The following is a 26,958-nucleotide window of genomic DNA, read 5'->3' as shown; positions in this document are numbered from 1 at the left end:
ATTCCCCTAACGCTGTGGGATAAATGAGAGAGGTCACTACATTTTACATTTTGACAATAAGATGTGTGTTCTCTCATAGGATATTTCCTAAAAGTGGTCTGGTTTACTGTTATATTACAGCTTGGTCATGGAAATTCTAGAAAACACTTGATAGATTAAATATAGGCTCTTAGAAACCCTCTCAAGGAGTAATCGGGCACTGACTATGCACTATGCCATCAAAAATTTGAGGATAAAAGTTAAATGTGTCTCTTTTTAAAGTTGCAGCCCACCTAATGGACTTATTCAAGCAATCTTTGCCTTCTCCTCCAGAACGTCTGCCAGAAACATTTGGTTCAGGTTTCTTTGAAAAGAAATGGAGGTAAGCTGATCCCTTAATGAGTTCCAATTAGTGTGAAGCATACAGTGATTGAGGAAATGGAGAGACACAGTGTTCTAACTCTGGGTGACGACATCAATGAATTCTCAGCCTCTCATCTCCTACACTGTTAACGATTTATCATACAGTGGAGGTTTATCATGTATTGTTTGTAAGCTGAGAGCATTGCCCTTTTCCATCATACTTTCCTTTCCTTTTCCCCAGGTATACAACACAAGCAAAACACTGGAAAGAAAAGTTGCAACAAAAGAGGTAATTGAAAAGGCCCAGTTTTGTGGAATCATGGAAATGGGACAGGTTGAGAGGTCCTACCATCTAGGCTTTCCGCTGTTATTTGAATCTTTCTACATTTTTGCCAAGTGCTTACTCAGCTTATGAGTGAAGATGTCACTATCTCTAGAGGAAGCCTGTTTGACCATTACATAGATCCACTCCTTCTCATAAACAAGAAAGTTCTCAGGTACTCTCTGTGCCCTGGTTAATTCTAATATACTGATAAGTATCCTAGAACTTAACGCAGAGCCTAGTCATAAACCTTCAGGGTTCTTATAATTCAGACGAGGAATGTGCTCTAAGGATTATGTGCTTTGGTTTCCTTTCATTCCTAGCTGAGGATACCACCCCGTCAGGAAAGGAAGCCAGATACATTTACTGAGTATATAGTAGTACATATGGTACTGATGCACACATTTGCACAGCTCCTCTCCAGAATGACTGCAGGAAAGATGAAGATTCTTCTTCATAAAAATGTCTGGGTTACCTTGTAGAATGTGTGGGAGAAATAGTGAGATAGGATCCTGCATCTTATGGGCCACCCCTATATTCAAGGTCAAACTAGAAGGTATATATTGTCTCATAGAATATCCCTGGAAGGAGTTTTAAGGGACTGGCAACAATGATTACCTACGGGGAAGGAGATAGAGAGGTTTAGGGGACAGTGTGGGATGCAGACTTCCTTTTTATTACATACTCTTTAATTCTTTCTGAATTACATGCATGTGTTATCCATTTACATTTTTAAAATTTTTGAAACATTCACAATTTCAGATGTTAACCTACAGGAAGATAATGGCAAGCCAACGAAAGTTTTTGAAGAAGAAAGTAAAATGCACAATTAGATTTGTGTCATAGAAAGAGAAGTGTTGGTAGCTCAGAAATGGATCTGGGGAGGAGGGTTAAGAAATGAGAGAGTTTCCGGGAAATGGAGGGTGATCAACAAGTGTCCCTGTGGAGGGATTGGAAAAGAGAATGAAAAGAGGAATTCAGATTTATCACCTGGGAGATTTATTTTGTGAGAACAGCTCTAAGAGAGTGTAGGCAATAGGCCACACTGCCATAGACAGGAATGAATCAGGTGAGGCAATAGTGAGAAGATATTTTAATAGGAAACTAAAATTGTTTAAGTAAGATGATATTTTGATTTGGCCAGTATTTTCTGACAGGCCAGCTAGTATAAGAGAAAGGGCACTGGTCTCAGAGCCAGCAGACCTAGAGTCAGTTCCAGTTTGATTACTTACAGCTCAATGATGCCAGCTGGTTGTTTTAGTTCAGTAAAATTTACCTCAGGAGTTCAGTTTGCTTCTCTGTAAAATGAGGACCATTGGGCCATCTAATACCTGAGGTATCTTTCAGCTCACACACTGGGTGACTAACAGCTGACTAGCATATGCACTTATCAAGATCCTGGGCAGGCAACCTGGGTTTTAATTCAGACTTCACCTCTTACTAGTTATGTGATTTAAGGATGGTTACTTACCTTTTCTACACCTTGATGTTTTGAGCGGTAAAATGGGGACAATAGTAGTAACTCATAGAGTTAGTGTAAGAGTAGATGTGTAAAGCGCTTGGTAAAATATCTGGCATGTAATAAGGACCTAAAAATGAGAACTATCTCAAATGAGATTAGGTTCAGCTACATTTAACAGACAATCCCCCAAGTCAGTGCTTTCACAAGAAAGAAGTGTACCTTTCCTGATGTAAAAGAAGTCAGAAGTGGGCAGTCCACGGTAAGCAGCACTACAACATTGTCAGGAACTCAGATTTCTTCTTTTTATCTGTTCCATCATTCCTAGCACATCGTGTCCATCCTCAAGTTTACCTCATAGTTGGAAAGTCACTGCTGCAGCTGTGTCCATTTCATCCATAATTCAGGAAGTAGGAAAAGAGATGAGACAAGGACAAAGGGAAAGACTCTCTGCTGTGTCAGCCCTCTTTAAAGGCTATCGGAGTCTTACCCATTGGCTTCAGTTTCTTGTCATTGGCCCTTCCTGTATATAGGAAAGGTTGTGAAGTGAAGTTTTTAGCTGGTGTATCCCCTCCCCAATACAGGGTTCTGATATAGGAAAGACAACTAGCAGGGTTATCATGATTGCTGTTATTTAACTTCATAATCACTGATCATACTAGTCCTAAACCATTCCTTAGGTTTGGGTTTTAGCTTTTGTTACCCCTGCTACTGAAATTATAGAAATCAGTAGAATCAAACTGGCATTTAAACCTCGGAGAATTGAAAACATGCAAAAAAGGTCAACCAAGTGGGTTTTAGTCTTCTGAGATCAACTGTAAAAACACACTGCCACCTGGCATCATCATTTCCTATCTTAAAGGAAAGTCTGATTTTGAAGTAGGAAATGTGACTGATTCTAGAAGGAGCAGAAAATGAACCAAAGAAACTGACAAAAAAAAATTTTCTGATGAGTTAATTCTTATCAGTTTTATGGTTGGTGATTCCATTTTCTGTGGTATTTAAAGCTAAAATTCTGTGTCTCCTTTTTTATCATTATGGAAATATCAACCAGGAAGGAAATTGAAAACACACAAAACTACTTAACGGAAATTAGAAACAAAGTAATATCACCCTACTTCACATCTGAATTGAGCAACTTCTGTCGGTCTCAGGTAACTGAATGTAATTAACAACAATTGAATAAGAGTCTTTACAAAAGTTCATACAATGCATATGTCATGATGTAGTCAACTTTCCCTGATGTTTCTTTCCTGCATCAGCCCAACGGACTTTACCTTTCATCAAATCCATGTCCTCACAAGCATATGAGAGGGAAAACTAATTTCGGGTCTTGCACCTAAGAAGTTCGCTGCCAATGCATTACTACCATGCCACGTCTCTGCCTTGCATTGTCACTAGTAATTACTCTCTACCATCTATTCTAAGCCCCTTTTTGGGTCAAATTCTCCCTATTTTTACCCTCTTACAGATTCCATTTTGAAGTTTTTATTCCATTAAAATTTCTGCACCCTTCTGCTGCTGAAATAGACCTAAATTATTACAAGTTCTTGGAAGCCCGTGGAGACAGAGCACTCCTTTTCTAGGAAACCTTGAAACTCTCAAGCAAAGTGAATATTCTCATGTGTTTTGAGCTCCCTATATTGCTATGAATGTTCCAGATGCTATTATTAACCAAAAGCTGCCTGAGAAGTTATAGGAAGTTATGACAGTTTGACAAAATCTAGAACCGAGTTAAACAGTCTCTTGAAAAACTTTTAGTTTGCAAACTTTCTTTTCAGAGCCTAAGAAAAAAAATTTCTTTCATCATTGCTTATCAACTTAATGTGCTTGTGGTGATTGTCTTCCTGGCTTGCGTTAAGTCTGAAGTAAGTCTTTTGGTTTTTCCTTTCAGTTTAATTATCTGGACACCCTTTCTAAAAACTTGCCTCCTTTTACAAAGAAAGAGGAAGATGCAAGCAAAACAACTCTTGAGAACACATCCGATCTTCATCCAGGTACTGTGTTCATGTAGCTGTTATTCCTGTAAATGTGCTTAAATGAAGAATGCCTAACAAAGACCTAACAAAGATGTCTGAAGACATAACCAGTTCCTACTACCTTTTGTCTTAGTACTAGCTAATGTCATAACCTATTGTGACTTGTATATTACAAATTTGGCTGAGTTGAGGAAACCAAGATATAAATAAAATTTAGTTTCATCCTGTATGCTTAAAATTCACCTAAAAACATTTAGAAGACCTGACTAATTTACAAATCAAGGGAGTAATGAAAGGTTGGTGGAGAACAGGGCAAAAATGCAAGCTCAAGTTGTCACCTCACATAATACCTAATTATAAGGAGGAAAATGAGTCTTTACAATGGAGAGTGATGGCATTTTCCAGCTTAACCAAGTGATCAAATTTCTACCAATTGTGACAACCTAGCATTAGGTGTTTTCTCATATAATGCAATATGAAGTGTCTAGGACCTATGTAGAATTCTTGCCCCAAATCCTTAACTTGAGTTTAACCAAGAGGAAACAGTCAGACAAATCTAGAATGTGGACATTCTATGAAATAACTGTCCTGAACTCTTCAAAAAAGTCAATGGCATTAAAAGAAGAAAAATGGGATGATTGTTCTATATTAAAAGAGACTAGGGTCACCTGGGTGGCTCAGTCAGTTAAGCAGCTGACTCTTGATTTTAGCTCAGGTCATGATCTCAGGGTTAAATCACTACAGTGGGCTCCCCGCTCAGCGGGGAATCTGCTTGAGGATTTCTCTCCCTCCCTTCTCTGCCCCTCCCCCTGCTCACTCTCTCTCTCTCTCAAATGGATAGATTAATCTTTTTCAAAAAGAGAGAGAGACTAAAGAGGCATATAAACAACATGGAACACATAAATTTGGATGCTGAATTGAGAAGATAAACAGCTATAAAAGATATTTTGGAACAACTACACAGGTTTGAATAGAGGACTATATAGTTGAGGGCATTGTGGAATATCTTTGGGTTTTCTTGGGTGTAATGACGGTATTACAGATGTATAGAACAATGTCTCCATTTCAAGAGATGCATGTTGGAGAATTTAGGGGTGAAATGGAATTTAATACTTCTCTTCAATAAACTAGGTAGTTAAACTATCCAGATAGAGGAGTTTTCTACTGCACAATACAATACAGAGGCTCAGCTGCCTGGAATGAGTAGCCAAAGAAAACATCTGATTACCGCAGAGTTTGCAAAGAGTAAGGCTGGAACAATGACTTAGACACAAGATGGGAGAAATCAGAGATGAATTTTGATGGTGCTGGTGCCCGTGTGCTCCCAGGCAGACATCTCTAATCAATGCAGCCTAGTGTTCCTTGAAAGGAGGTGATGCCACAGGTTTCTCAGCAATTCTCCAGGCAGCCACCACCATTCAGCCAGGGTGGCCCACATACAAGTTGAAATGTATTTGCAACCCCAGTCCTTGATAGATTTATGTTTTTTAAAGATTTACTTATTTGAGAGAGAGCAGGGGGAGGGGGAGGGGGAGAGGGAGAGAGAGAATCCTGAAGTAGACTCCTCTCTAAGCCCGGACTTTGGGCTCCATCCCAGGACCCTGAGATCATTACCTGAGCTGATATCAAGAGTGGGACGCTCAACCAACTGAGCCACCCAGGTGCTCCTTGATAGATTTATTTTAAATTTTTTCACGTTGTACTTCTTAGATATATTTTAATAAAGAGCTATATCGACATAATAACGAATGGACTTAAGATTGGAAACTTTTTTTAAAATTATATCTCAGTTACTCTTGCTAGGTAAGAGTGGGCTAAATTACTTGATCTCCGCTTCAAAACCCAACCAAGAGAACTATTGTGTTATCTTGTAGAACCAGCTAACTCCAGGGGAGTGTGTTCTTTGCCGACACTGTCCTGTTCGCTAGTGGCAAACACGGCATCATATAATGCAGAGCCTCTCACTCTGCCTGGCCTCCTTCCATTTGATCTTTCTAAAGGCAAAGGTGGGGCAACACCTTGTTCATTGCAAAGAAGAATAAAAACATCAGTAGTTCTTATATCATCGTCCAGAGTATCACTTTATAATATTTGTTTGGGGCTTTCTAGATTGCCAGCCAGGTTCAGAAGAGGAATCCCCACAATCCCCACTGGGTCTTCCAAAACTGAAGAATGTTGTGAATATCAAGGAGTCTGCTGGCCAGAACCAAACTGAAAATTTAGAAAAACCTACCAAAGGTATGGTAGTCATTCGCTTTATCCTATTCTTTCTCAAAACTGAACATTATGTCCTTTTGGACTAGGGAAGATGGTACTGGGAGCTGAGTGTGTGGTTGGCAGTTATAGAAACAATTCTAAAGGGTCACAGATCCTGGAGCTAAAGAACTTCGTAAGGCTTCTTAGCACATCAGAGTATCTCAAAAAATATTTTGAGAATGACTGCAAGCCCCAGATTGAAAGGAAAAGATGGCAAATATGTTTTTCTAGAGTGTTATTGTATTCTATTTCTTTATTTTATATTATTATTTTATTTATTTTATTTTAATTAATTTATTGCCTCATTTGATTTTATCCCTCATGGATCTGAGAGTTTGTTTTATTTACTAAAGATCAGGAACCTGCGGGGCGCCTGGGTGGCACAGCGGTTAAGCGTCTGCCTTTGGCTCAGGGCGTGATCCCGGCGTTATGGGATCAAGCCCCACATCAGGCTCCTCTGCTGTGAGCCTGCTTCTTCCTCTCCCACTCCCCCTGCTTGTGTTCCCTCTCTCACTGGCTGTCTCTATCTCTGTCAAATAAATAAATAAAATCTTTAAAAAAAAAAAAAAAAGATCAGGAACCTGGTAGCTTTTTTGAAGGGGCCAGTAATTCGGTAATTGGACTCAGATTTACCTGCCATTTCAGTACTTTGATCTGCAGGTGCTAGAAGAGAAACATAGAGTTGTCCCTACTGTATGCAGCCCATCATCTCATCGAGGTAGCGGAAATTAAAGTATGGAATAATACAAAGTAATTGTAGCACAGGGGAATCACATTACACTGATTTCACTGAAGTTAATTCAACTTTATGGTTGGTCAGAAAAAAGAAAAAGAAAGTAATTTAAATTATGTAGGTGAATTTGCACTTTTTGATGCCTGTGGACATGGTCCGTATTGAAAGTGAGCTGGGAGTCGGCCAATAGGTGTTAGTTACCTCTTCTTACAGGGGAGCATCTTGCCACATTTTTGGGTGACTTAAGGGATTTGCCTTTTGCCTTCCTGATTTTAAAGTTATTTCTTGCGTAAAGTTTATTCATTTCATGGATAATTTGTTCAATGCCTACTGTGTGCCAGGCATGTTCTAGGCACAGATATGCAACAGTTAAGAAGCTAAAGTCTTATAGAGCTGTGCCTACAATGGCAGACCTAGACAATAAATAACTAAACAAATGAATTAGATAAATTCAGGTTGCTTATCACAGAGTGAAACCATATATAATGTACGGTGAGTGTCTTGGGAAGAGGATGGCATTTCATTAGGGGATGAGAAGGCCTTCTGGGAAAGGACATCCACACTTAGAATGACAAGAAGGAGCCAGCCATGCAAACACTGGGGGAGGGGAATGGTGCAAGTAGTGGGAACAGCAAGTATGAAGACCCTTAGGGGAGAAGAAGCAGAAAAATGGGCATTTAGCTAGAAGAAAATGAACAAAGGAAGAAGCAAAGGAAGGTGAGGTCAGAGGGAGGGGTAGAGATAAGACTGTGTGATGCCACTTAGGGAGTTTTGGGTTTTAGTCTATGTGTAGTTTTTATTCAAACACCACTGGAAGGTTTTGAACAGGGTAGGTGCAAGACTAATTTATATTTTTAAAAGATCACCCCAGTAGCTGTGTGGATAATAGCACATGGTGAGGAAAGGGGGAGCGGACAAGTGGAAACTGTGGTGGGGGAGGAAGCCACTGTGGCAGGACATGTGAGCCCCAGCAGAGACCTGGCCAGCCCAGTGGAGGTGGAGAAGGTGGGGAGCAAATTAACTGGAACCACGTATTCTGGAGGGAGAGCCAACGGGATTCACTGGTCGTCCACTGGATGTGGGGCTGAAGAAGGAGAGAAACCAAGGGTGCTTCCCAGGGTAAGTACCGTGTGACCAGTGGCGAGGCTGAGAATGTGTAGTTGTAACAAGGTTCAGGTGGTGCCGATGTTGCTGGTATAGGATCACACTCTGAGGACCATGGCCCTAAGGCAAACTCTGGGATGTAAAAATCAGGTGGAAGAGGGGCCACAAAAGGCTACTTAAGAAGAAGAAGCCAGTGAGGTAGGAGAAAAACAGGAGCATGAAAATCAGTGTTTCCAGTGGATCCAAGGGCCCCAGAAGGCCCAGCGAGATGTGGAATAACCACGGACTGGGTAAGATGGAGATCACTGGTGATTTTGACAAGCGCTCTCTCAGGGCATGGCGGAGCCTGAAGCCAACTGACCTGGGCTGTGGGCTATGTACAGAACGGCTGAAGAGGAGGCAGCAGCAGGAACACACACCTTCCCCCAAGAGTTTTGCTGAAAAGAAGAGAGAAACGGCATTGCTGCTGGAGGAAGATGTGTGACCAAGGGAGAGATGCAAAAAAAAATTAGACATACGGGAGGATGTTGATTTGCAAACAATAATTCAGTAGCGAGAGACAACTTACAATACAGGAGGAGGGGGCCTACTTGCAGGAGATCAAAGTTCTATAGAAGGTGAGAGGACAGGACATTTGGAGCAACCCCTGAGTGGCAGAGTTGATCTTGGATAGAAACAGGGCCACCTCATCCACAGTGACAGGAGAGAGAAGGAATGTGGATACACTGGCAGGTGGGTTTGCATGCTTGGTATGGGGCAGATGAGCAAATCTGATGGGGGAGGAGCGGGTATAAGGATAGAAAGTCCATTCCAGAGAACAGGAAAGCAGAACAGGAAGGGGGTGACCAATAGTTTCAGGTGACAGTGTCAGTTCATTAGAGGACTCAGCAAGGTCAAATGTGTGCTAGATACCATGGAGTAATGAGCTAGAAGATTAGGAGGTCATGACCTAGAGAGGAAAGTGGAAACATTCTGAAAGTGGTAACATTATTGGTGTTGGCGAGGTAGAGATTCGGCCATGGGAGTTTCTGGGTGGAGAAGAAGCAAAGAGGAAGAAACAAGGTGATGGAGACTCAGAGAGCTCAGGGTGTTGGGTGGGTTGTCAGGTGATGTCACCAAGAGGTGAACTGGAAGTCCATCGGGGGTGTCAAGATCTCTGGGGAATCCAGGGAATGATTGAGAGGTCAGTAGATGACAGGTACATGGGGACAGCATCAGGAATACAGTCAGATGGCACGAGCTTCTAAGAAATGGGAGTTTTTGAAGAAGGAAAAAAGTCTTTGAAAGGAGGACACCTCCCCCCACCCCCTGCCCCAGGCACGGAGATTCTGAGATGAGAGGTAATAATGCCATTCGCTAAAAGTAGTGGATTACATTTTGATATAAATAATACAGTTTAAGGAAGTTCATAGAAAGAAGAAAGCGGGGAAAGCTCTCTGGGAGAGCTGGCCTAGAAGAAGAAATTGGATTTCATAGGTTTTAAGATTTAAGATTGGATCACCGAGACAGCCTTCATTTTGCTTGAGGAAACTGAAGCCTAGAGGAAGTCAAGCAACTTCTAAAGTCATACAGCAAATCTGCGAGGGCAAGAAAATGAGGTTTTTGACTCCTCGTTCTCTGTATTTTATTACTCTGCCTTCCCGATGTAGGAAGGAGAAAAGAATATTTTGTTACAACAACAAAAGTGTGGGGGGAGGGGTCTGGGTCCCAAAGCCTGAAGGTAGAAATGAACTGGAAACTAGCATAAATAGTTCAGCGGTTCTCATTTGGTCATCAATATAGTCAGCTAGAGGACACCTGCATTTTGTAAAGTAAAAATGTACTTGTCAGCATTTGCTGCAATAAAACTGTATAAATCCCGTAGCAATTTAAAACAAGCATTTTCAGGGTTTGGGGTTTGGGGGTGGGCTGCGGCAGCCTCTGCTCCAGGCTGCGGGTGGACACACGGGGTGCCCCATGAGGCCCCGGAGATCTGAGTGTGCCCATCTCCTCCCAAATCCACACTCAGTGACACCACACCGAGAGGTTGAGTTGGCCGGGCGCGCAATCTGCAAAGACTGCTAATGTGCAAATGTCCAAACCAGGGCAGTTTTTCTCCAGAGAGGCAGTTGTTAAACTTTTACCAGCACTCCAAGGGCTGCCTGTGAAATGTGGGGTGATCCAGCTCCCACACGGAAGCGGCTGCACCCCCTGGGACTAGCTGCTCTCAGGGCGGAGGGGCAGAGCTCAAGAGAGGTGAGTGAGGCAGTGTGCGCTGCCCCCCCCCCCGCCCGCCCCCCGTTCACAGCCTTTGCTCGGAGCTGGAGCCGGCACCCTGGGCCTTACACAGACTCTCACTGGTCGGCTCAAGTCCCGTAGCAGAGCTCAAGGTCAGCGGGGCAGAGAAATATGCTCCACCTGCAGGGAAGACGCGCTCAGAGAGGAAGCAAATAAAGCCATGCCCTGAGAGGAAGGAAAGAAAATTACTGTGAATGGATACTACAGTCAGCCTCCGGGTAGAAATGGGGAACCATGATAGCTTCTTGGGGGGGGGGGGCGGTCAGGCCCTGTGTTCATACTCAGATGATACCACTAGAGGACCATCCCAATTCAAATATTAAAGTACCTTTGTATCAGCTGCTCCAAGCCCCTGCAGTACTCCTGTCCGTTCCTCCAATCCCTGCTGAAGCCCAGCGTCAGCTCAGCGGGGCGATCATGCATCTGCATTATGGGAGGCGGCATTACACAGAGCAGAGCTGAGAGTCCGGCTCTCCCTGGCTTTTTATAGAAGAGCTGTGTCCTTGGGCACACCGTCAAACCCCTCTGTCTCTCCCTGTTTCCTCTTCTGTAAAGGGGGAAATGATGGTATATACATCACGGGGTGTCAGGATTAAATGAGAATTTGTAAAATGCTTTTTTAGAGTAGTGCCTGGCATGTGATAAATGCAGTATCAGTATTTGCTATTAATAACAACAGTATGAGCGATTAATTAGAACTCATTAGACTGGTAAAATGCATTCACATAAAACAGTAACACGCATACGGTAGGACTACAAACAAAAAGACACTTCAAGCCATTAGAATGGTTGCATATGTAGGGAATGATGACCAAAGGGAATAAAATACATTAAAACACTGCTCGCTGAGCGCCCTCCCCCAGAGATTTTGATTCTGTTTTGGTCTAAAATAGGGCTTGTCTGGCATGTGGCCTGGGAATATCTATTTTTCCAGAATCAGCTCAGGGACACACTGGGGTAGTTGTCTAGAAAAACTCACTATTCATACAGAACACTTCTGTGACCAGATGTGGGGGGGAGGGGTTCCCACACCAAGGAATTCCACGACACCAACTGAGTGTCCTACAATTTACTTCAGTTTTGACAGTAACCACAGTTAGTGCAGACCTTACAGGTTAAGCCCCCACTTCAGATGCCAGTCACAAGTCCAGGCTGTCACCTGTGCTTCTGACCAGCCAGCTATAAATTGGGGCTCCCAGGACCCCCTTCTAGGGCTTTGCAATTTGGTAGAACTCCTATGTTATTATCTAAAGGACATGATAAAGGGCACAGGTGAATAGCCAGATGAAGAGGTACATAAGGCAAGGTCTAGAAGGGTCCAGCACAGGAGCTTCTCCCGCTGTGGAGTTGGGGTGCAAAACCTCCAGGCACATGGATGTGTTCACCAACCCAGAAGCTCTCTGAACCCCGCACTGTGGGGATTTTTATGGAGGCTTCACCACACAGGCATGATCAATCTGTAACTCAATCTCCATCTCCTCGTCCCTTCCCAAAGGATGAAGGTGGAGCTGGAAGTTCCAAGCTTCTAATCATGGTTTTGTCTTTCTGGTGAACGGCCCCCATCTTGAAGCCGTCTAAGAGCCCATCAAGAGTAGCCTCATTGGATCAAAAGATACTGCAATCACCCAGGAAACCCCAGTGCATTTAGGAGCTGCATGTCAGGAACTTGGGTCAAAGACCAAATATTAGAACAAAAGATGTTCCTAGCGCTCTTATCATCTAGGAAATTTTTAGGGTTTTAGGAGTTCCGTGCCGGGAACCAGGGATGAAGACCAGTATATAGGTCTTCTGTTATCGCACACTAGCAGAAGGAGCGCGTTCCTGGCGGGGGCTGACTCACTTAGATGCACACTCCAGCCCTGCCACTTCTTTTAGTTTCTCTGACAAGTTATTTAACTTCAGGTTCCTCATTTGTAATAAATAAATAAATAAATAAACAAATAAATAAATAAATAAATAAATAAAAAAGAGAGAGAGAGACACTATTAGATAAGATGCTTTGATTTGTAACTGAGTGAATTCAAACTCACTGAAGAGAAAAGTGGGGGGACATTTCTTCGTGCTCAGAAGCAAATCACAGAGTAGTGGATATGGTGCCAGCCCAGGGATGACTGGATCCAGGCGCTCTGGCTTTTCAGAGTGTCTTTGTGTCTGATTGCCCCTCTCTCTGGGCATCCCCCCTGCCTCCATCTTGCTCCCTCCCTACTTGTCCCTGTTCAGTTTTACCTTGTCCTTCAAAGAACAGACTGTGTCCATGTGGCAAGGACTGTGTGACAGAGGTCCAAGATTTTGATGCTTCCAGATCCATAACCAGGTAGACAAACTGGGATTATCCCCGTCGCCTTCTGTGGGAATATCCTGATGAAAGGCCTGCATTGGCTGTGCATGGGTCATGTACCATCTTGATGGCTGGGGCCAGAGATGTGGCACCGGAAGTATGTGTGGTAGGAATTGGGGGTAGAGGTGGGCAAAGGGGAGAGTGTCGGACGTACAATAATTATAATCACCATTGCCCTCAGTTCGTAGGATTTTATGAGGATTAAGTAAGATGCTTTATGTAAAAACATACATGTGGTGCTTGCCTGCAGATGGCGGACACTCAAATTTTGGTTTCCTTGCCTTCCCTCTCTTGGTGATTTGAATGCATGAAAAGATATTAAATATGATGATTTAAAATACTGTTTTTGGGGGCGACTGGGTGGCACGGCGGTTAAGCGTCTGCCTTCGGCTCAGGGCGTGATCCTGGCGTTATGGGATCGAGCCCCATATCAGGCTCCTCCGCTATGAGCCTGCTTCTTCCTCTCCCACTCCCCCTGCTTGTGTTCCCTCTCTCGCTGGCTGTCTCTATCTCTGTCACATAAATAAATAAAATCTTTTAAAAAAAAATACTGTTTTTGTTTCAACCTCCTGGATATTTGGAGAAATGCATACAGCTGCAGCTATGTAAATTACCTACTTTTGCACACTCGTTTGCCAAGTTCAGTGATCTGAGGATTTAACTCCCTGGCTTAATTTATCTGTAAATACTAAGCCACTTTTTAGAAGTATAAATGTAGTAGTTGAATCAAAAAAATTCTTCAGATTTCTCTCCCATTGGTTTTAAGAGTTCTTTCAGTCAGTGTTTATTGTATTGTACTTGTTGATTTAATGGTAAGAACCCTGGGGAGATCTGGTCACTCAGCTTCTCAGAATTTTTCTCATTTATTTAAAAAAGATGATGGTAATAAGCGTCTGCCCTGCCCATCCCATAGGAGTGTTGTGAGAATCGATGTTAGGCAAAATCTCTTTGTAAAATGTAAAGATGTAACACTCGAATTGATAAAAAGCCTTTATTTCTTTAAATAAGTTCTTTAAAAAGGAAAGGAGAAAAGTTTCCTAAGTTGGTTTATGTTCTCATAAACTCTGGCAGGACCTCAAATGTCTTTGAATAAAATGTCCATGTGGCTCAATTTAAACTTTCTAACAGACCCAGAATCCTGTGCGCCTGTGAAAATTCCAACCCAGTCACTGCTGCAGGATGTCGCAGGACAAGCAAGGAAAGAGAAAGTGAGGTTGCCGCACTACTTGCTGAGTTCCAAGCCCAAGTCTCAACCTCTCACAAAGGTAACACAGACATGGGAACCAAGTTCCCAGAGCCAGTCGGCATTTTATGTAATCCTGACTCACTGAAGTTGCTGATTTCCAGCCGCTGGGTACTGCTACTCACTGTATGTGCGAGATCACCTCCCCATGAAGGCGTTCAGGTCACACAGAGATGAGCTAAGGCTGAGCTTTTCCGGAGCTAGGTAACCTGGGCTCGGGAGAGGCATTTTATGAGCCAGCTCTTAAACCATTGGTAGCTTGAAATCAACCTGCTGGGGTTCTCGCACCATGGAAATCAGCAAAAGCTACTGATCAATGTTCTTTGCAGAGAGCCAGCTTACCAGCACACTACTGGCTAAGGGGATCATTGGCCACCCTTCTCGTGACTCTTAGGGTAAAATCCAAGTGACAGCATCACCTCAAGCCCTGTTTGCTTCTCTACCCTCATCTTGCCGCATACTCCAGGCATTGTGGGTTTCTCTCAGTTCTCCAAAAGCACCAAGCTCCTTCCTTCCTCAGAGCCTCTGAGATTAAGATTCCCTCTCATCCCTGGTGGGAACCCTGCCTTGAGCCTACAAACCCAGTTTTGAGAGTTAGCCTTCAATGCTTGCATGACACACCATGTTCATGGCCACCACAGAATTTATTGCAATGTCCGTAACCGACAATGTGATAGGAGTACCTGGGGATCTTGTTAGCAGGCAGATTCTGAGTAACTGGGGCCTGAGAACCTGCAGTTCCAGCCAGCTCCCAGGTGAGCTCCATGCTGCCGATCTGGGGAGGAACAAGTGCATAGGGCAGTGGTTTTCAAAGTGTGATTTCCGGACCAGCGGCATTAGAAGTGCCTGAAAACTGATTACAAATGCAAATTCATGGGCCCCATCCCAGATTTACTGATTGAAACACTCTGGGGGTGGAGTCAGCAATTTGGGTCTTAACCAGCCTCCCCGGTGATTCTGATGGAAGCTGAAGTTTGATAATCACTGGCGCAAAGAGCATGAAGTTCAGAATCAGGCAAACTCGAGTTTGAAACTTTACTCTGCCACTTACCACTTGAGCAAATGATGTCTTTCTAAGTCTCTGAACTTGAGCTGCTTTATCCTTAAAGCCTGAAAGACCTCCTTACAGAGCTCTTGAAAGGGCTCCAGGAGAAATGTTACGGCTCATTTCCTCCCACGGCCAAGCAGTTATTTTCCTCCGGCAGTTGAGCCTTTTTCTTATCTTGGGAACACAACATAGAAATCGTTTTCTTTTATTTGATTACTGTTTCCTTAATGCAAAGGTGCAAGATTCGGTTGGAGGAAGAGTGAAAACATCCTCGGTTGCATCTGCTGCTATTAACAATGTGAATTCATCCCCTTTCGGATTCCACCTTCTCCCACCGTCAGTCAAGTTTGGGGTGCTTGAAGAGGGACACACCTATGCCACCACCGTAAAGCTCAAGAATGTGGGGGTAGATTTCTGCAGGTGAGGCCAAGGCGCCAAAGGTCTACTCAGGTCCCCTTCTCCTATGCTGGGACCATTGTCTTCAGCTGCCTCCATCAGTAAATGTTTATTTGAACTGAACTCTTAATTCCACCTTGATTCCTGATCTTCACATCATTCATTCCATCATTTACTCATTCATTCATTCATTCATTCATTCTTCATCAGCTCAGTATTTATTTATCAAGCCACAACTATGTGGTGGGCATTTCTTGGCCCTCCCATTAATCATTATTCATACTTTGGCAGAAGCAACTCAGGACTGATCTGCAGTAGCAAAGACTGAAGGGGATATTGTACCAGTGTTACAAGAACTAATGCACAAAACCTGAAAGTCTATTTCTCAAATCCACCACCAACTGTAATACCAGCTGACATCCGTTTGCCCTCTCAATCTAAAAGTGATTTTCATTACCTTATTTCTGCATAATTGAGGCAAAAGGGAAAAAAAATAACCTGAATCATTAGAGTCATTATGCCTCTGAAGATCTGTCTTGACCATAACTCACAACCTGTCTTCCCAGTTGAAAATACACTATATCTGGCAATTCAGTGACAAGAAAAAGAGTCGTTCGTTTCCAGATCAATAGAAGTGTGGAACTTGTAGAGATAGACCTTAGAGACTATTACGAAGGATCAGAGTAATATGTTTTAAGGTCTTGTAGGCTAGAGCAAGGCTGGATCTCAGATCTCCTGTAGACTGTCTCTCTGTGGCACGGTGCTTTATCAGCAAAGCTGTTCAGTCCTTCCCATCAGGTCACTATATTCTGTCTATACAGGACAACTCCCAATTACAAAAGCTTCCCTATTCTACTTTGAATTAAACTTAAGCATAATGTGGGGGAGTTTTCCCCATAAGAAGTGGAATAAATGTTTATTTCACTTGCAGGGCTATGCTCAGTGTAAGTGGCAAGTCCTTCCAGTTTATGATTCTGGACTCAAGATTGGCCATCAAATGGAACAAAGCTACAGAGGCATCCCATTGAAAAGATCCACATGCCATTTTAGTTGAGGCCAATACCCAGCTTCAGGAATTATGTTTGTTTCCTCAGAAACAACCAGGCCACCGGATCAGACATTATTGGTTTTTTAGGTTGCGGCCAACAGGGTGGGTGGGGAAAAACAGAGAATCAGCTTCAAACTAGTAGAACTTATCTGTGCAGATGCTGTCTACTCAGTATAGAATTTTAGCTTTTGAAATTCCACTCCCCGGCTTGCTAAATTCAGCCCCTACAGCACAGACAGCAAAGTTGATGGTAGGAGCGGGACTGAGGTCAACGGGGAGGTAGGCTTTCCCTGGCATTTTAATTTGCTCCAGGTCTTTAACCTTCAGGCAGAACCCACAAACCACAGGAAGGGAAAGAGCTCAATAGGCACCACGTGTGAGCATGGGGCTTTTCAAGTTCTCTGACATTCTCTGAGCCTTTTCTGTTTCTCTTCTGCCCAAACATGCAAGCCCCATACCACGACAGAGCAAGACTGGCTCCCATGCTCCAGCGCTTTCCAAAAGAGCCTTTATTCTTCAGCTTAATGATCTGGCAGTCAGCCTCGGTGTTCACGCTGGCGGCCACGCTGTAGCGCACAGAGCAGCCAAACATTCACGACAGTCTGCCCAAGCCCGGGTGTCTCAGCAGCATCCAATAACCGAGGGTTGAAACTGGGGTTGAAACCTGTTTGACGCTGATGAAAACTGTTGTTGGAAAGACAGTTGTGAAACGGGCCTCAGATTCTTCTCCCAAGTGGAGATTAGGCTGTTCTATTGGTACAGACCCCCTGCTCCTTTGTAGCAAATATTAACACCTTCCCGATTTCCTAACTTCCTGGTTTATTCATTGCTTTTTCATTATGACATAAATTTATTTCCATCTTTAGGTTTAGGGTGAAGCAGCCTCCACCCAGCACAGGACTGAAAGTGACTTACAAACCTGGGCCCGTAAGTCCTACGCGCTATCTGCTGTGTGTGTCCGTGTGTGTTCTTGTGAATGTGTGCGTGCTCCCAGGGAAGTGGGCTCTTTAAGTCATTCTACGCATTCAGTTTAATGATGGGTAAGTCTAATTTTCCTAGTATCATACGCAAAAGATTCCTGGTATGGGTACACTGTGTGGCTTGACATTGCGTACTGCATGTAATAGCTGTGAGACAGATCCTAAGTGTAAATAGTTAAACTTCCAGCGATGGAAACTTTCCTGAAGTTCACTCATTTGTCCCAATACTAGAGTTGTATGAAAAATACCTTTTTTAAAATTAAATATGACTTGACATGCACTTGGAAAGCTGATTACCTAAAGGTATCCTGTAATAAATTCTTCTGCAAAATGAAAATTTGCTAGGAAAAATAAATATGCTATTTTTTTGTATTTTATATAAATTTGGTTTGTTCTTTTGCTGTTTGCCAGAGAATATTATTTAATGACATTCTAAGAAATTGTAGTATATTAAAGTCATCAGTTGCCTCATTTCTCCAAAGAGCTCTGAAAATACCAATTTTAAAATGTCAACCTTTATTCTAACTTTATTTGCTACATTCCCCAAAATGGGGTATTTAATAAAAAATCTGTATATTGCCACTTGCTTTAAATTATAATTTCAGAAACGTAGTATCAAGTAAATAAAAGTTTATAAATCTATAAATAGACAAAATATATAAAATAACATACAAAACATAATAAAATCACACTTGTAAATCTTAACATTTATTTCTTGGTCAGTGCATCATCTTAACGTTCCTTCCATCTTTTCAACCAACTTTGAATGCCACTGATAGGCACGGGACAGGGGATGTTAAAAATGAGTAGACACATAAGTTGCTCCCAGAGCTGGGCACATAGTGGAGACTCGCGATGTATGACTAAGTGACAGAATGAAGTGAGGACATCTGGTAGACACATACTTGTTCATCACAGACAGGGACACGCACAGTCTCATGGGAATACCAAGCAAGGGCATCCACTTCCATAACCAGCATACAGTGTTCACTGAGTCCCAAGACCTTAAGATAGCCACAGTTGTACATTGACCCAGAAGGTTCTGTTTGATAGGGTGCAGAATCAGTTGGCCTCTTGTTATGACTGTGCCACCAGCAGCTCAGTGATGTTGTTGGTTAATTAACCCTCTGCACCTTGCTTTCCTCATCTGCAAAAGGAGTTGCTTGGACCCAATAATTTCTTAGTCCTTTTCAGGGCCTAATATCTTATGGTTGATAGAATAGCAGTTTGCAGGCTGCATTTCCAAACAGAAATATACTTTGGGGTTAGATCCACCAATTCATGAGTCCGTCTCTGTCACATTTCATCATCGTACTGTGTCAAGATTCCAGAAACTTCGCAAAATAAAGCAAAAGCAAAAATCAAAGCAAGCTCTTCTTCCACTGTTCTGAGAAGTTAGCAATTTTTTTCATTTAAAGTAGGGGTGATGCCAAAAGCCAAAATGACTGTTGGATCAACCTTTGGAAGTACTAAAAACCCAGCATGTATTCTTTGAAGCTCACTTTCTATTAGGTTTTTTTTATTATATTTTTTTTCCTTTTTGACAGTAAGTTTTGGCTCTGCAAAAATATAATCTATGACTTCTCCATATGTAAATCTAACCACTGTTCAGCTTGGTTAGTTGCCAACAGTGAATCAATATGCCCAGAGCCCGAGTAGACCTGAGTGGTGGCAGGGTGCCAGCTGCCTCGTGCAGAGTGGCGTCATCCCAGCCCTGCCCTCATGTTGGGCTCCAGGGCGAAGGGCCTGGTCCTCAGACATGGAGAGTTGGATACCCTCCAGTAAGCAGAACTTCACAAGCACATTGTTGAAGCAGTTGAAACATCTTTCAGTTCTATTATTTATAAACTAGACTGAAGAAAAAAAAATATTTGTATCTAATTGCTTTCCATGTGGTGGTTTCTGATGTATTTTTTTCCAGATAATTGTTCTCAAGTCTGCTTTTTAACCTACCTCCTGGAGAGGCAGCTTAGGAACACAAACAGCTCTTTCTTTCCTGGCCAGTGTTCTCTTCAAGGAACAAGGCAAGAAGCCCGTTCCTTCCTGTGTTTCTTCTTCATTACATATCAGGTTTCTTCTTTGTTGGTCCAGACCTCTTCCATGTAGTTTTCAGGCCTAAGCAGTTTTGGCATTTAAACTCATTCTGTCTCCCTCTTCTGGCTTTGTCACATCACAGGTCCTCCATTAGGGACACTATAAACCAAGAGGCAGGGCAGGGAAGTTGTGGGGCTCAGGTTCTCTCCTGGTTTAGATTTACCTTTATCTACAAGGATGCCCATAGAAACCTACTACTGACATTCAAGAGATAGCACAACTGTGGGTATTATAAAAGTTTGCCTGCATTTCACCACCAGCACACTGACATTTTTGTCCTGAATAGCACCTGGTTGTTTTCTCCTTCAACAATTTATCCTGGTCCCATTTGCTCAATGGAACTCTACCGAACTGATCCACAAAGTAACTCTTCTAAATGCCATCATGTCAATCATTCATGAGCGCCAAACATATAGATGAGAAAATAAGATTAGAGAGTGTAACTAGCCCAAATTCAGGTTAAAATCAAGATTTGAACCCAGATATGTCTGATTCTAAAGCTACGTTGTGTGCTACAGGTGGCAGCTGGTTTGCAGACAGAACTGAAGGTGGAGTTATTTGCCATGGCCGTTGGAGAGGATGGTGTCAAGGGATCAACGCACATCTCGCACAATATTGAGATTATGACTGAACATGACGTCCTGTTCTTACCTGTGGAAGCAAATATCCTTTAAAGCTCAATTTAAGTAGTCATAAATAGAGCAAAAATTACATTTCAACAGTGGGAAACCAGAAGTCAAAATGCTATTCTCTAACCCCCTCGCACCCGTACTCCCTAGCTTCATTATTAATTCTTTAAGACCATAGCGTTAAATTTCTTAGGATGAAGACTGTCTTCATTCATCTTTGTAAGCATCCAGCAAAATGCCTGTTACACAGTACATGCACAGTAACCGTGAGTTGAACAAATGCCAATGTTAACGGCTGTCTATGGTATATCAGACGATTAGAATGGTTTTGAAAAGCAAGTCTTTGTCATCAGAACAAACTTGTAATCTTGTTAGGGAGTAGGAGATACCTTCTTATTATAAAGGAGAAATGGATATTCACAGAATCACACATACACACCTTCATGTTGGTGTCTCTTGCATATGGATACCATACAGAGATCAAATAAACTATTATATGCAAGGTACTGTATAGAATATTTTTTTTTCATATATAAAAATGACAACTGGACTCTTAAAAGACATAATTTAGAAGCAGAAATAAAGTCTTCCCACTTGATTCCTATATCATTTTGTACTCCAGTGACATGAAGCATATAGTACTTTGTGTTGTAGTGATGTATCTATTTGGTATTTGAGCTGATCTTATAAAAGGCAAACACTTTTGAGGAAAAGAGACTTCAAATAGAAAGAATGAACAAATCCACAGCAATAGGAGAGCTCCAGGTGTCGGGAAGTGTAGGAAGTTCAATTTATTGAGAACTAAGGGAGTGTTAGGAAACGTAGTGGGAAGTTGGTTGGAATCAAGTTGTGGAAGACTGAATCCCTGCTTAAACTTTATTATATAAGCAAGAGTGAATCACTGAAGATTTCCGAACCAGTGGATGATATAATCAGAATATTTTTATAAAAATGAATCCAGTGTTATTGGGCTGGATATGCTGAAGAAGAGCAACTGGACGCAAATAGAAGCAAAGAGCCATTGGAAAGCCACTTCAGTAAGCCAAGTGTAAGGACAGAAACTATCAAGTGGCAAAAGTGGAAGAGAAACATGGATGGGAAGACATTAGGCAGGGGAGGGGGGATGCTGTAAAATCTGAGGTGAAACCCATTGAGAGGAGGAAGAGGACCTAAGAGTTCAACTCCAAGGTTTTGGGCTCAAGGAATGAATCATGGATATGTGGGACTGGATCTCAATTGAGGACTGGAGATGTAATCATTTTAACCATCATCTACACAGAGGTGACGATTGAAGGTATGGGAAAGGAGCAGAGATCTGGGGTCTGTTTAGGGAGTAGGAGGAAGAAGAGGAAGCAGTGGAGACAGAGCAAGCAATTAGAAAGCCAAGAAATATCTCAGAAGCCATAGAAAGAATTACAAGGAAAACATGGACATAGTTGACAGATGCTATAGAGATGTCAAGGGAAATTCAGATTTAAGTAGATTGCTAGATTTGGCTGAAGGGAATGGATCAGAAGAGAAATATTAAAAAATATGAATGAGAGGAAGTAATTGAAGCAACAATATCTAAAGGAGGTCAAGAGAATTATCAAGAACAGAGCTGAAGGGTTGGTCTTGGCAAGGGAGTGGGTGAAGATGGCTAAGGATCCAGACATTCTGAGGTGAAGGGGAAATTTAGGGGAATTTGTGTCAAATGACTGTGATTTCAGTCGAAATGGAGCTGAAAGCATCTGTCCACTTATTTCAAAGATACGAGTCTCTAATATGCTAGGAACTGTTCTAGGCAGAGTAAAGAGACAAAAATCCCTGCCCTCATGTAGCTTATGTTCCAGTGGGAGGAGTCTGTACACAAAATAAGTAAAATATGGACTATAATGGCGCCAATAAGGACAATGGAGAAAAATGAAAAGTAGGAAAGGGGGTACAGGGAGTGTTAAGGAGGATTCCAATTTAGAATGTGGTGGTCAGAAAGACCTCATTGGGGATGTGATTTTTTTTTCCTATATTGATGGCAGGGTTCTTCTGTAGTGATAGAAGGAACCTAACCAAAGAGCCAGTTTTTTCCTTTAGGAATTAAATCAAGTCTTCATATCCTCTTCATACAGGTTATTGGATGCTGATCCAGAGTACCTGATCCCTGCTGCCGGTCTCAGCAATTAAGTCGTTTTACATTTATGCTAATAAAGTGTCTATTTCCTTGCTCATTGGTTAAAGGCCACCTATCAGTTAGGCACAGATAGAGGGGGAAGAGTTTTATTAGATCTTTTATCTATTTCTAATGTCAATAGTGAGACTTCATAGCCCATTTCCCAAGATCTATCCCTTCTTAAAAAAAACATGATATCTGGATGTTGATGTGATTTGGAACCTGGCTATGGTGACTGATGGCTCCTGTAGGAAGATTAGCCACTGTCGGCAGAGAAGCATACACTGGGTGAACAGGGGAAATCCAGGAAATCAATATCCATCCTTCATTCCCTAAGCCTAGAATTCACATTGCATAGAAAAGTACCCAAAATGGAGCTAGTGATGCTAGAGAAGAGGTTCTGATTCTCAAATGTTACCTGAGCTTGTATATACAAATCATTTGGTCATGAAAGTCATAGTCCTTAACAAGTATTTTACCAGTTTTAACAAGTAGCAATTATGATAACAGACCAAAAGATTTTCCTCAGGGAAAAGAAAATCCCATGGTCCAGAGGACTTCGACGATTTCTTCCTCTGCACTCGGAGTCTTCATGTCCCATGAAATTTCTCAACGTTAGGTCCAGTAAGTAACAAATGGAACCTTGATCATCAACCATTCAAATGTGAGGCCTTAGACCTCATGTTTGTTCCTGCCTTCTTACAGCCAGAAACCAATAAGCCACTTAACCTGGCGGGATGGAAATACTTGTTTCAAATAACTATAATAGCTACTCCCTTATATACATTATCATATCTAATCCTCATATTACCGAACATAGATGTTATCTTTCCCACTTTATAAATAAGGAAAATGAAGCTCAGAGAATCCTAAGTAGATGATGTAAAAATCTAACCTACTTCAATGTGATTCTAAAGTTCTTTTAAGCACGATTTTCAATGTTGAGCTGAACTTCCAAAAAGCAAGGGCACCAACACCAGGATGTCCTTCTGAAAATTTACAATTAAGCCCGTGGTTGTCAAACATTTTGGACACAAGTTTATGTATTCTTAAAAATTATTAAGGATCCCAAATAGTTTTCATTCATTCATGTGGGTCATATCTATCACATTTACTAAATTGGAATTAAAGCTGGGAAACATTTTCAGTATAAAAACCATAATAACGCCAATATATTAACATCTATTTTTTAATGAAAAATAACTATTTTCCAAAACAAAAATTTATTATTCATGGGACATTGTTTTACATTTTTACAAATTTTTTCAATGTCTGGCTTATTACAACACAGTTGGATTCTCCTGCCTGCTCTATATTCAGTCTGTCAGGATATCAGACATCACACAGCCTCTGGAAAACTCTACTGTATGGTCATGAGAGAAAAAGCTAAATAGCTTCTTGTATTAGTTTCCTAGAGCTGCTCTAACAAATCTGCATTGGTTTCTTAGGGCTGCCATGACAAAGTAGCATGGCTACTTAAAACAACAGATATTCTCTCGTAGCTCAGGAGGCCAGAGGTCCAAAATCAAGGTGCTGGGGGTGGGGGTGGGGGGTCCTTCTGGAGACTGAGAATTTGTTCTATGCCTCTCTCCTAACATCTGGTGGTTGCCAGCAATTCGTGGTGTTCCTTGGCTTATTACCACATCACTTTAATCTCTGCCTCTGTCTAAAATGGCATTCTTCCTTGTGTATATATTTCTGTCTCTCTCCTTGTAAGAACACCACTCATTAGACTTAGGGGCTACCCTAATCCTGAGTGTCATCTTCAGAGTTTCTGATAGACGTGAATTTTGTGGAGACAAACCCAGTGTAATCTGCTTCTGGTCCCCCATTACTCACATCCATCCCATGTGCAAGATAAATTCATCCCATCCCAACATTCCCAAAATTCTTCACCCATTTCAGCATTAACTCCAAACCTAAATTCTCATCAAAGTAAGCATGAACTCAAAGAGTTTCACATCTCATCCCTCTAAATCGAGTATGAGTAAGATGCTGGTATTCCTTGCCTTGGTCTCCCTTCCATTGGTGGATGTGTGAAACTAGAAAACAAGCTGTCATCTTGCAACATACGATGGTGGAAAAGGCATAGGATAAATATTCCCAAAAGGAAGAAAGTGGAAGGAATAGTCACTAGTCTAAAGCAAGTGTGTGACACAGCAAGGCAAATTTCATGAAGTTTCAAAGCCTTAGAATAATCATTTGTGGCTTGATCTGCCCTCTGGGCCCACAGAGGCTTTGCCAGCCCCAACCTCTAGACCTTCAGAGGCCTGGGACACAGTCTTATCCTCTGGGCAGCCCATTTCCTGCTTATAGAATCCCAGAAGTCTGGAGCCTTCCTTTATCTTGTCCCATCTCTGTCCCTATCAGGCCAAACCAGCAGCATTTCTGCTGATGTAACATTCCCTGTCAGTCTTCATGGATGTCAAGGAAATATCTTAAGTGGTATTGTTAGACATGAGGCTTCTCCACAGATACTTCCTGGATAACCGCACCTCTTTTCCTGGCTTCCGCTGAGATGCCTGACTGTATCCTTGGTCATACACCTAATCTCTCAGCACACTCCCTTGGTGACTGCTCCAGAGTACGCCTTAGCATTGTTTTGCAGTATGGATGGAATGTGAATTTTCGAACTCATCATGTTTTGGTTCCTTTTTGCTAACCAGTTCCTTCCTCAAATTATTTCTTTCCTCTTGCATTTTACTACAAGCAGCAAGAAACCAGGCCACATCTTCCATATTTTGCTTGGAAACCTCAGCTAAATATTCAATGTCATTGTTTACAAGTTCTACTTTAAACCCAAAAGCAGAACACAATTCAGCCAAGGTTTCTGCCACCTTATAACTTTTCCTCCAGTATCCAACAACATGTTAACTTCTGTCTAAGGTTGCACCAGAAGCACCCTTAATGTTCATACTTCTAACAACATTTTGTTCATGATGATGTAAAAATGCTCTGAGATGACAGCAGCTTTCCCTGTCCCCATCGCTTCCTTCTGAGCCCTCACCAAAATTGTTTTTCAGTCTTTACTTTTACCTGTGGTCATTTCAAGACAACCTAGACTTTTTATTTTATCACACTGCTCACAATCCTTCCAGCCTTTACCCATTACCCGATTCCAAAGCCACTTCCACATTTTTAGGCATTTGTTCCAGTAGCACCCCACTTCCTGGTATCACTATTAGTTTCCTGAGGCTTCCATAACAAATTACCACAAACTGGGTGGTTTAAGACAAGTTAGTTATTTTCTTGCAGTTCAGGAAGCCAAAGGTCTGAAACCAAGGTATTCAATGGCTGGTTCCTTCTAGAGGCTGAAGAATTTGTTCCTGCTTCTCTCCTAGCTTCTGGTGGTAGCCAGAGTCCTTGGTGTGCCTTGACTAATAGCTACATCACGCCAATTCATCTCTGCCTGTGGTCACGTGGCCTCCTTCCATGTGTCTCCTTACATTGCATTCTTATCTGGTAACAGTCACTGGATTTAGGGCCCACTCCAATCTAGCATGACTTCATCTTATTACATTTATAAAGACCCTATTTCCAAATAAGGTCACGTTCACAGGTTCTGTGTAGACATGAATTTTTGGAGACCACTCTTCAAATTACTACAGATTTTAATATTGTTTTGAGAATTTTTTGACCCTTCAAACTTCTTGAGAGGGTCTTAAGGGCCCCAAGGGTCTTAAAATATACTTTGGGAACCACTGAAATCATGGTTCATGTCAGTTCTACTCCATGACTTTTGGAAGTTACTCCAAACTGAGAAGTGGTGAAATCTGCATCACTAGCTAGACGACTCTAAAAACTACAGCACAGCTTTCGAATAGATACATAATTCCTGTTGGCATCAATCCTATCAGAAGTAACTTCGTGAATCTACCTAATAGGAGAAATGTCTTAAGTGATGTTGCCTTTATGCCTCTGTTCATATTATCACAGAGTTAATGAGAGTGAAAGATGCCTACTGTACTTATTCTGTTAAAGACAAACATCTAGTGTAAAGATTCTCTATATTGCCCAGAGCTAACAGATGATATTTTAGTCTCTTTCTTTCCCATCCCTTCTATGTGTGTATGTGTGTACTGGAATCATTCTGTAGTTTTAGATGTTGTGTAGCTCACACTGTTAACAATAGTACCAAATCCTGTGTTTATTTTGAGTCAGTAAGCACTTCACAATAACTCTACGAAGGCAGACACTACTATGCCTAATCTATAGATGAGGAATCCAAAGCATCAGCACGTTAAGTAATTTGATCTATAGAAGCTCTATCAGTTATGTGCTGCTACGTAACAAACTACCCTGAAACTTAGTGGCTTAAGGCAACAGAAATCTAAGATCTCATAGCTTCTGTGGTTCCAGAATCCAGACAGAGCTCAGTTGGATACTCTGGCTTAACTAGGAATGAATGTGCTCTCAGCCCACTCAGGCGGTCATTGGCAGGATGCAGTTCCTTGCCACGTGGGTCTCTCCTTAGGGAATCCCACAGCAGTGCAGCTTGATTTATCAGACCAGAGCCTGAGCGTGTGAGCAAGGCAGAATTTACAGTGTTTTATAGCCCAATCTC

At 42.0% G+C, this 26,958-nt stretch overlaps 1 protein-coding gene across 1 annotated transcript in view; it reads left to right on the top strand.

Moving 5' to 3' along the window:
• SPAG17 (sperm associated antigen 17) overlaps nucleotides 1-23,013 on the top strand; it is a 210,776-nt gene extending 187,763 nt beyond the window's left edge. The window contains exons 39-48 of the mRNA XM_034641782.1: nucleotides 262-361; nucleotides 584-631; nucleotides 3,178-3,277; nucleotides 4,018-4,120; nucleotides 6,212-6,340; nucleotides 13,939-14,075; nucleotides 15,337-15,521; nucleotides 17,412-17,472; nucleotides 20,138-20,282; nucleotides 22,874-23,013. Of these exons, the coding sequence (XP_034497673.1) occupies nucleotides 262-361; nucleotides 584-631; nucleotides 3,178-3,277; nucleotides 4,018-4,120; nucleotides 6,212-6,340; nucleotides 13,939-14,075; nucleotides 15,337-15,521; nucleotides 17,412-17,472; nucleotides 20,138-20,282; nucleotides 22,874-23,013 (1,148 nt within the window). The remainder of the gene's footprint in view (nucleotides 1-261; nucleotides 362-583; nucleotides 632-3,177; nucleotides 3,278-4,017; nucleotides 4,121-6,211; nucleotides 6,341-13,938; nucleotides 14,076-15,336; nucleotides 15,522-17,411; nucleotides 17,473-20,137; nucleotides 20,283-22,873) is intronic.
• Nucleotides 23,014-26,958: the final 3,945 nt, after the last annotated feature.

Source organism: Ailuropoda melanoleuca, chromosome 2, assembly GCF_002007445.2.
Source record: "Ailuropoda melanoleuca isolate Jingjing chromosome 2, ASM200744v2, whole genome shotgun sequence".
Lineage (NCBI taxonomy): Eukaryota > Metazoa > Chordata > Mammalia > Carnivora > Ursidae > Ailuropoda > Ailuropoda melanoleuca.
The sequence above is the reverse complement of the archived record's forward strand: the minus strand, read 5'-3'. Positions and strand labels throughout refer to the sequence as shown.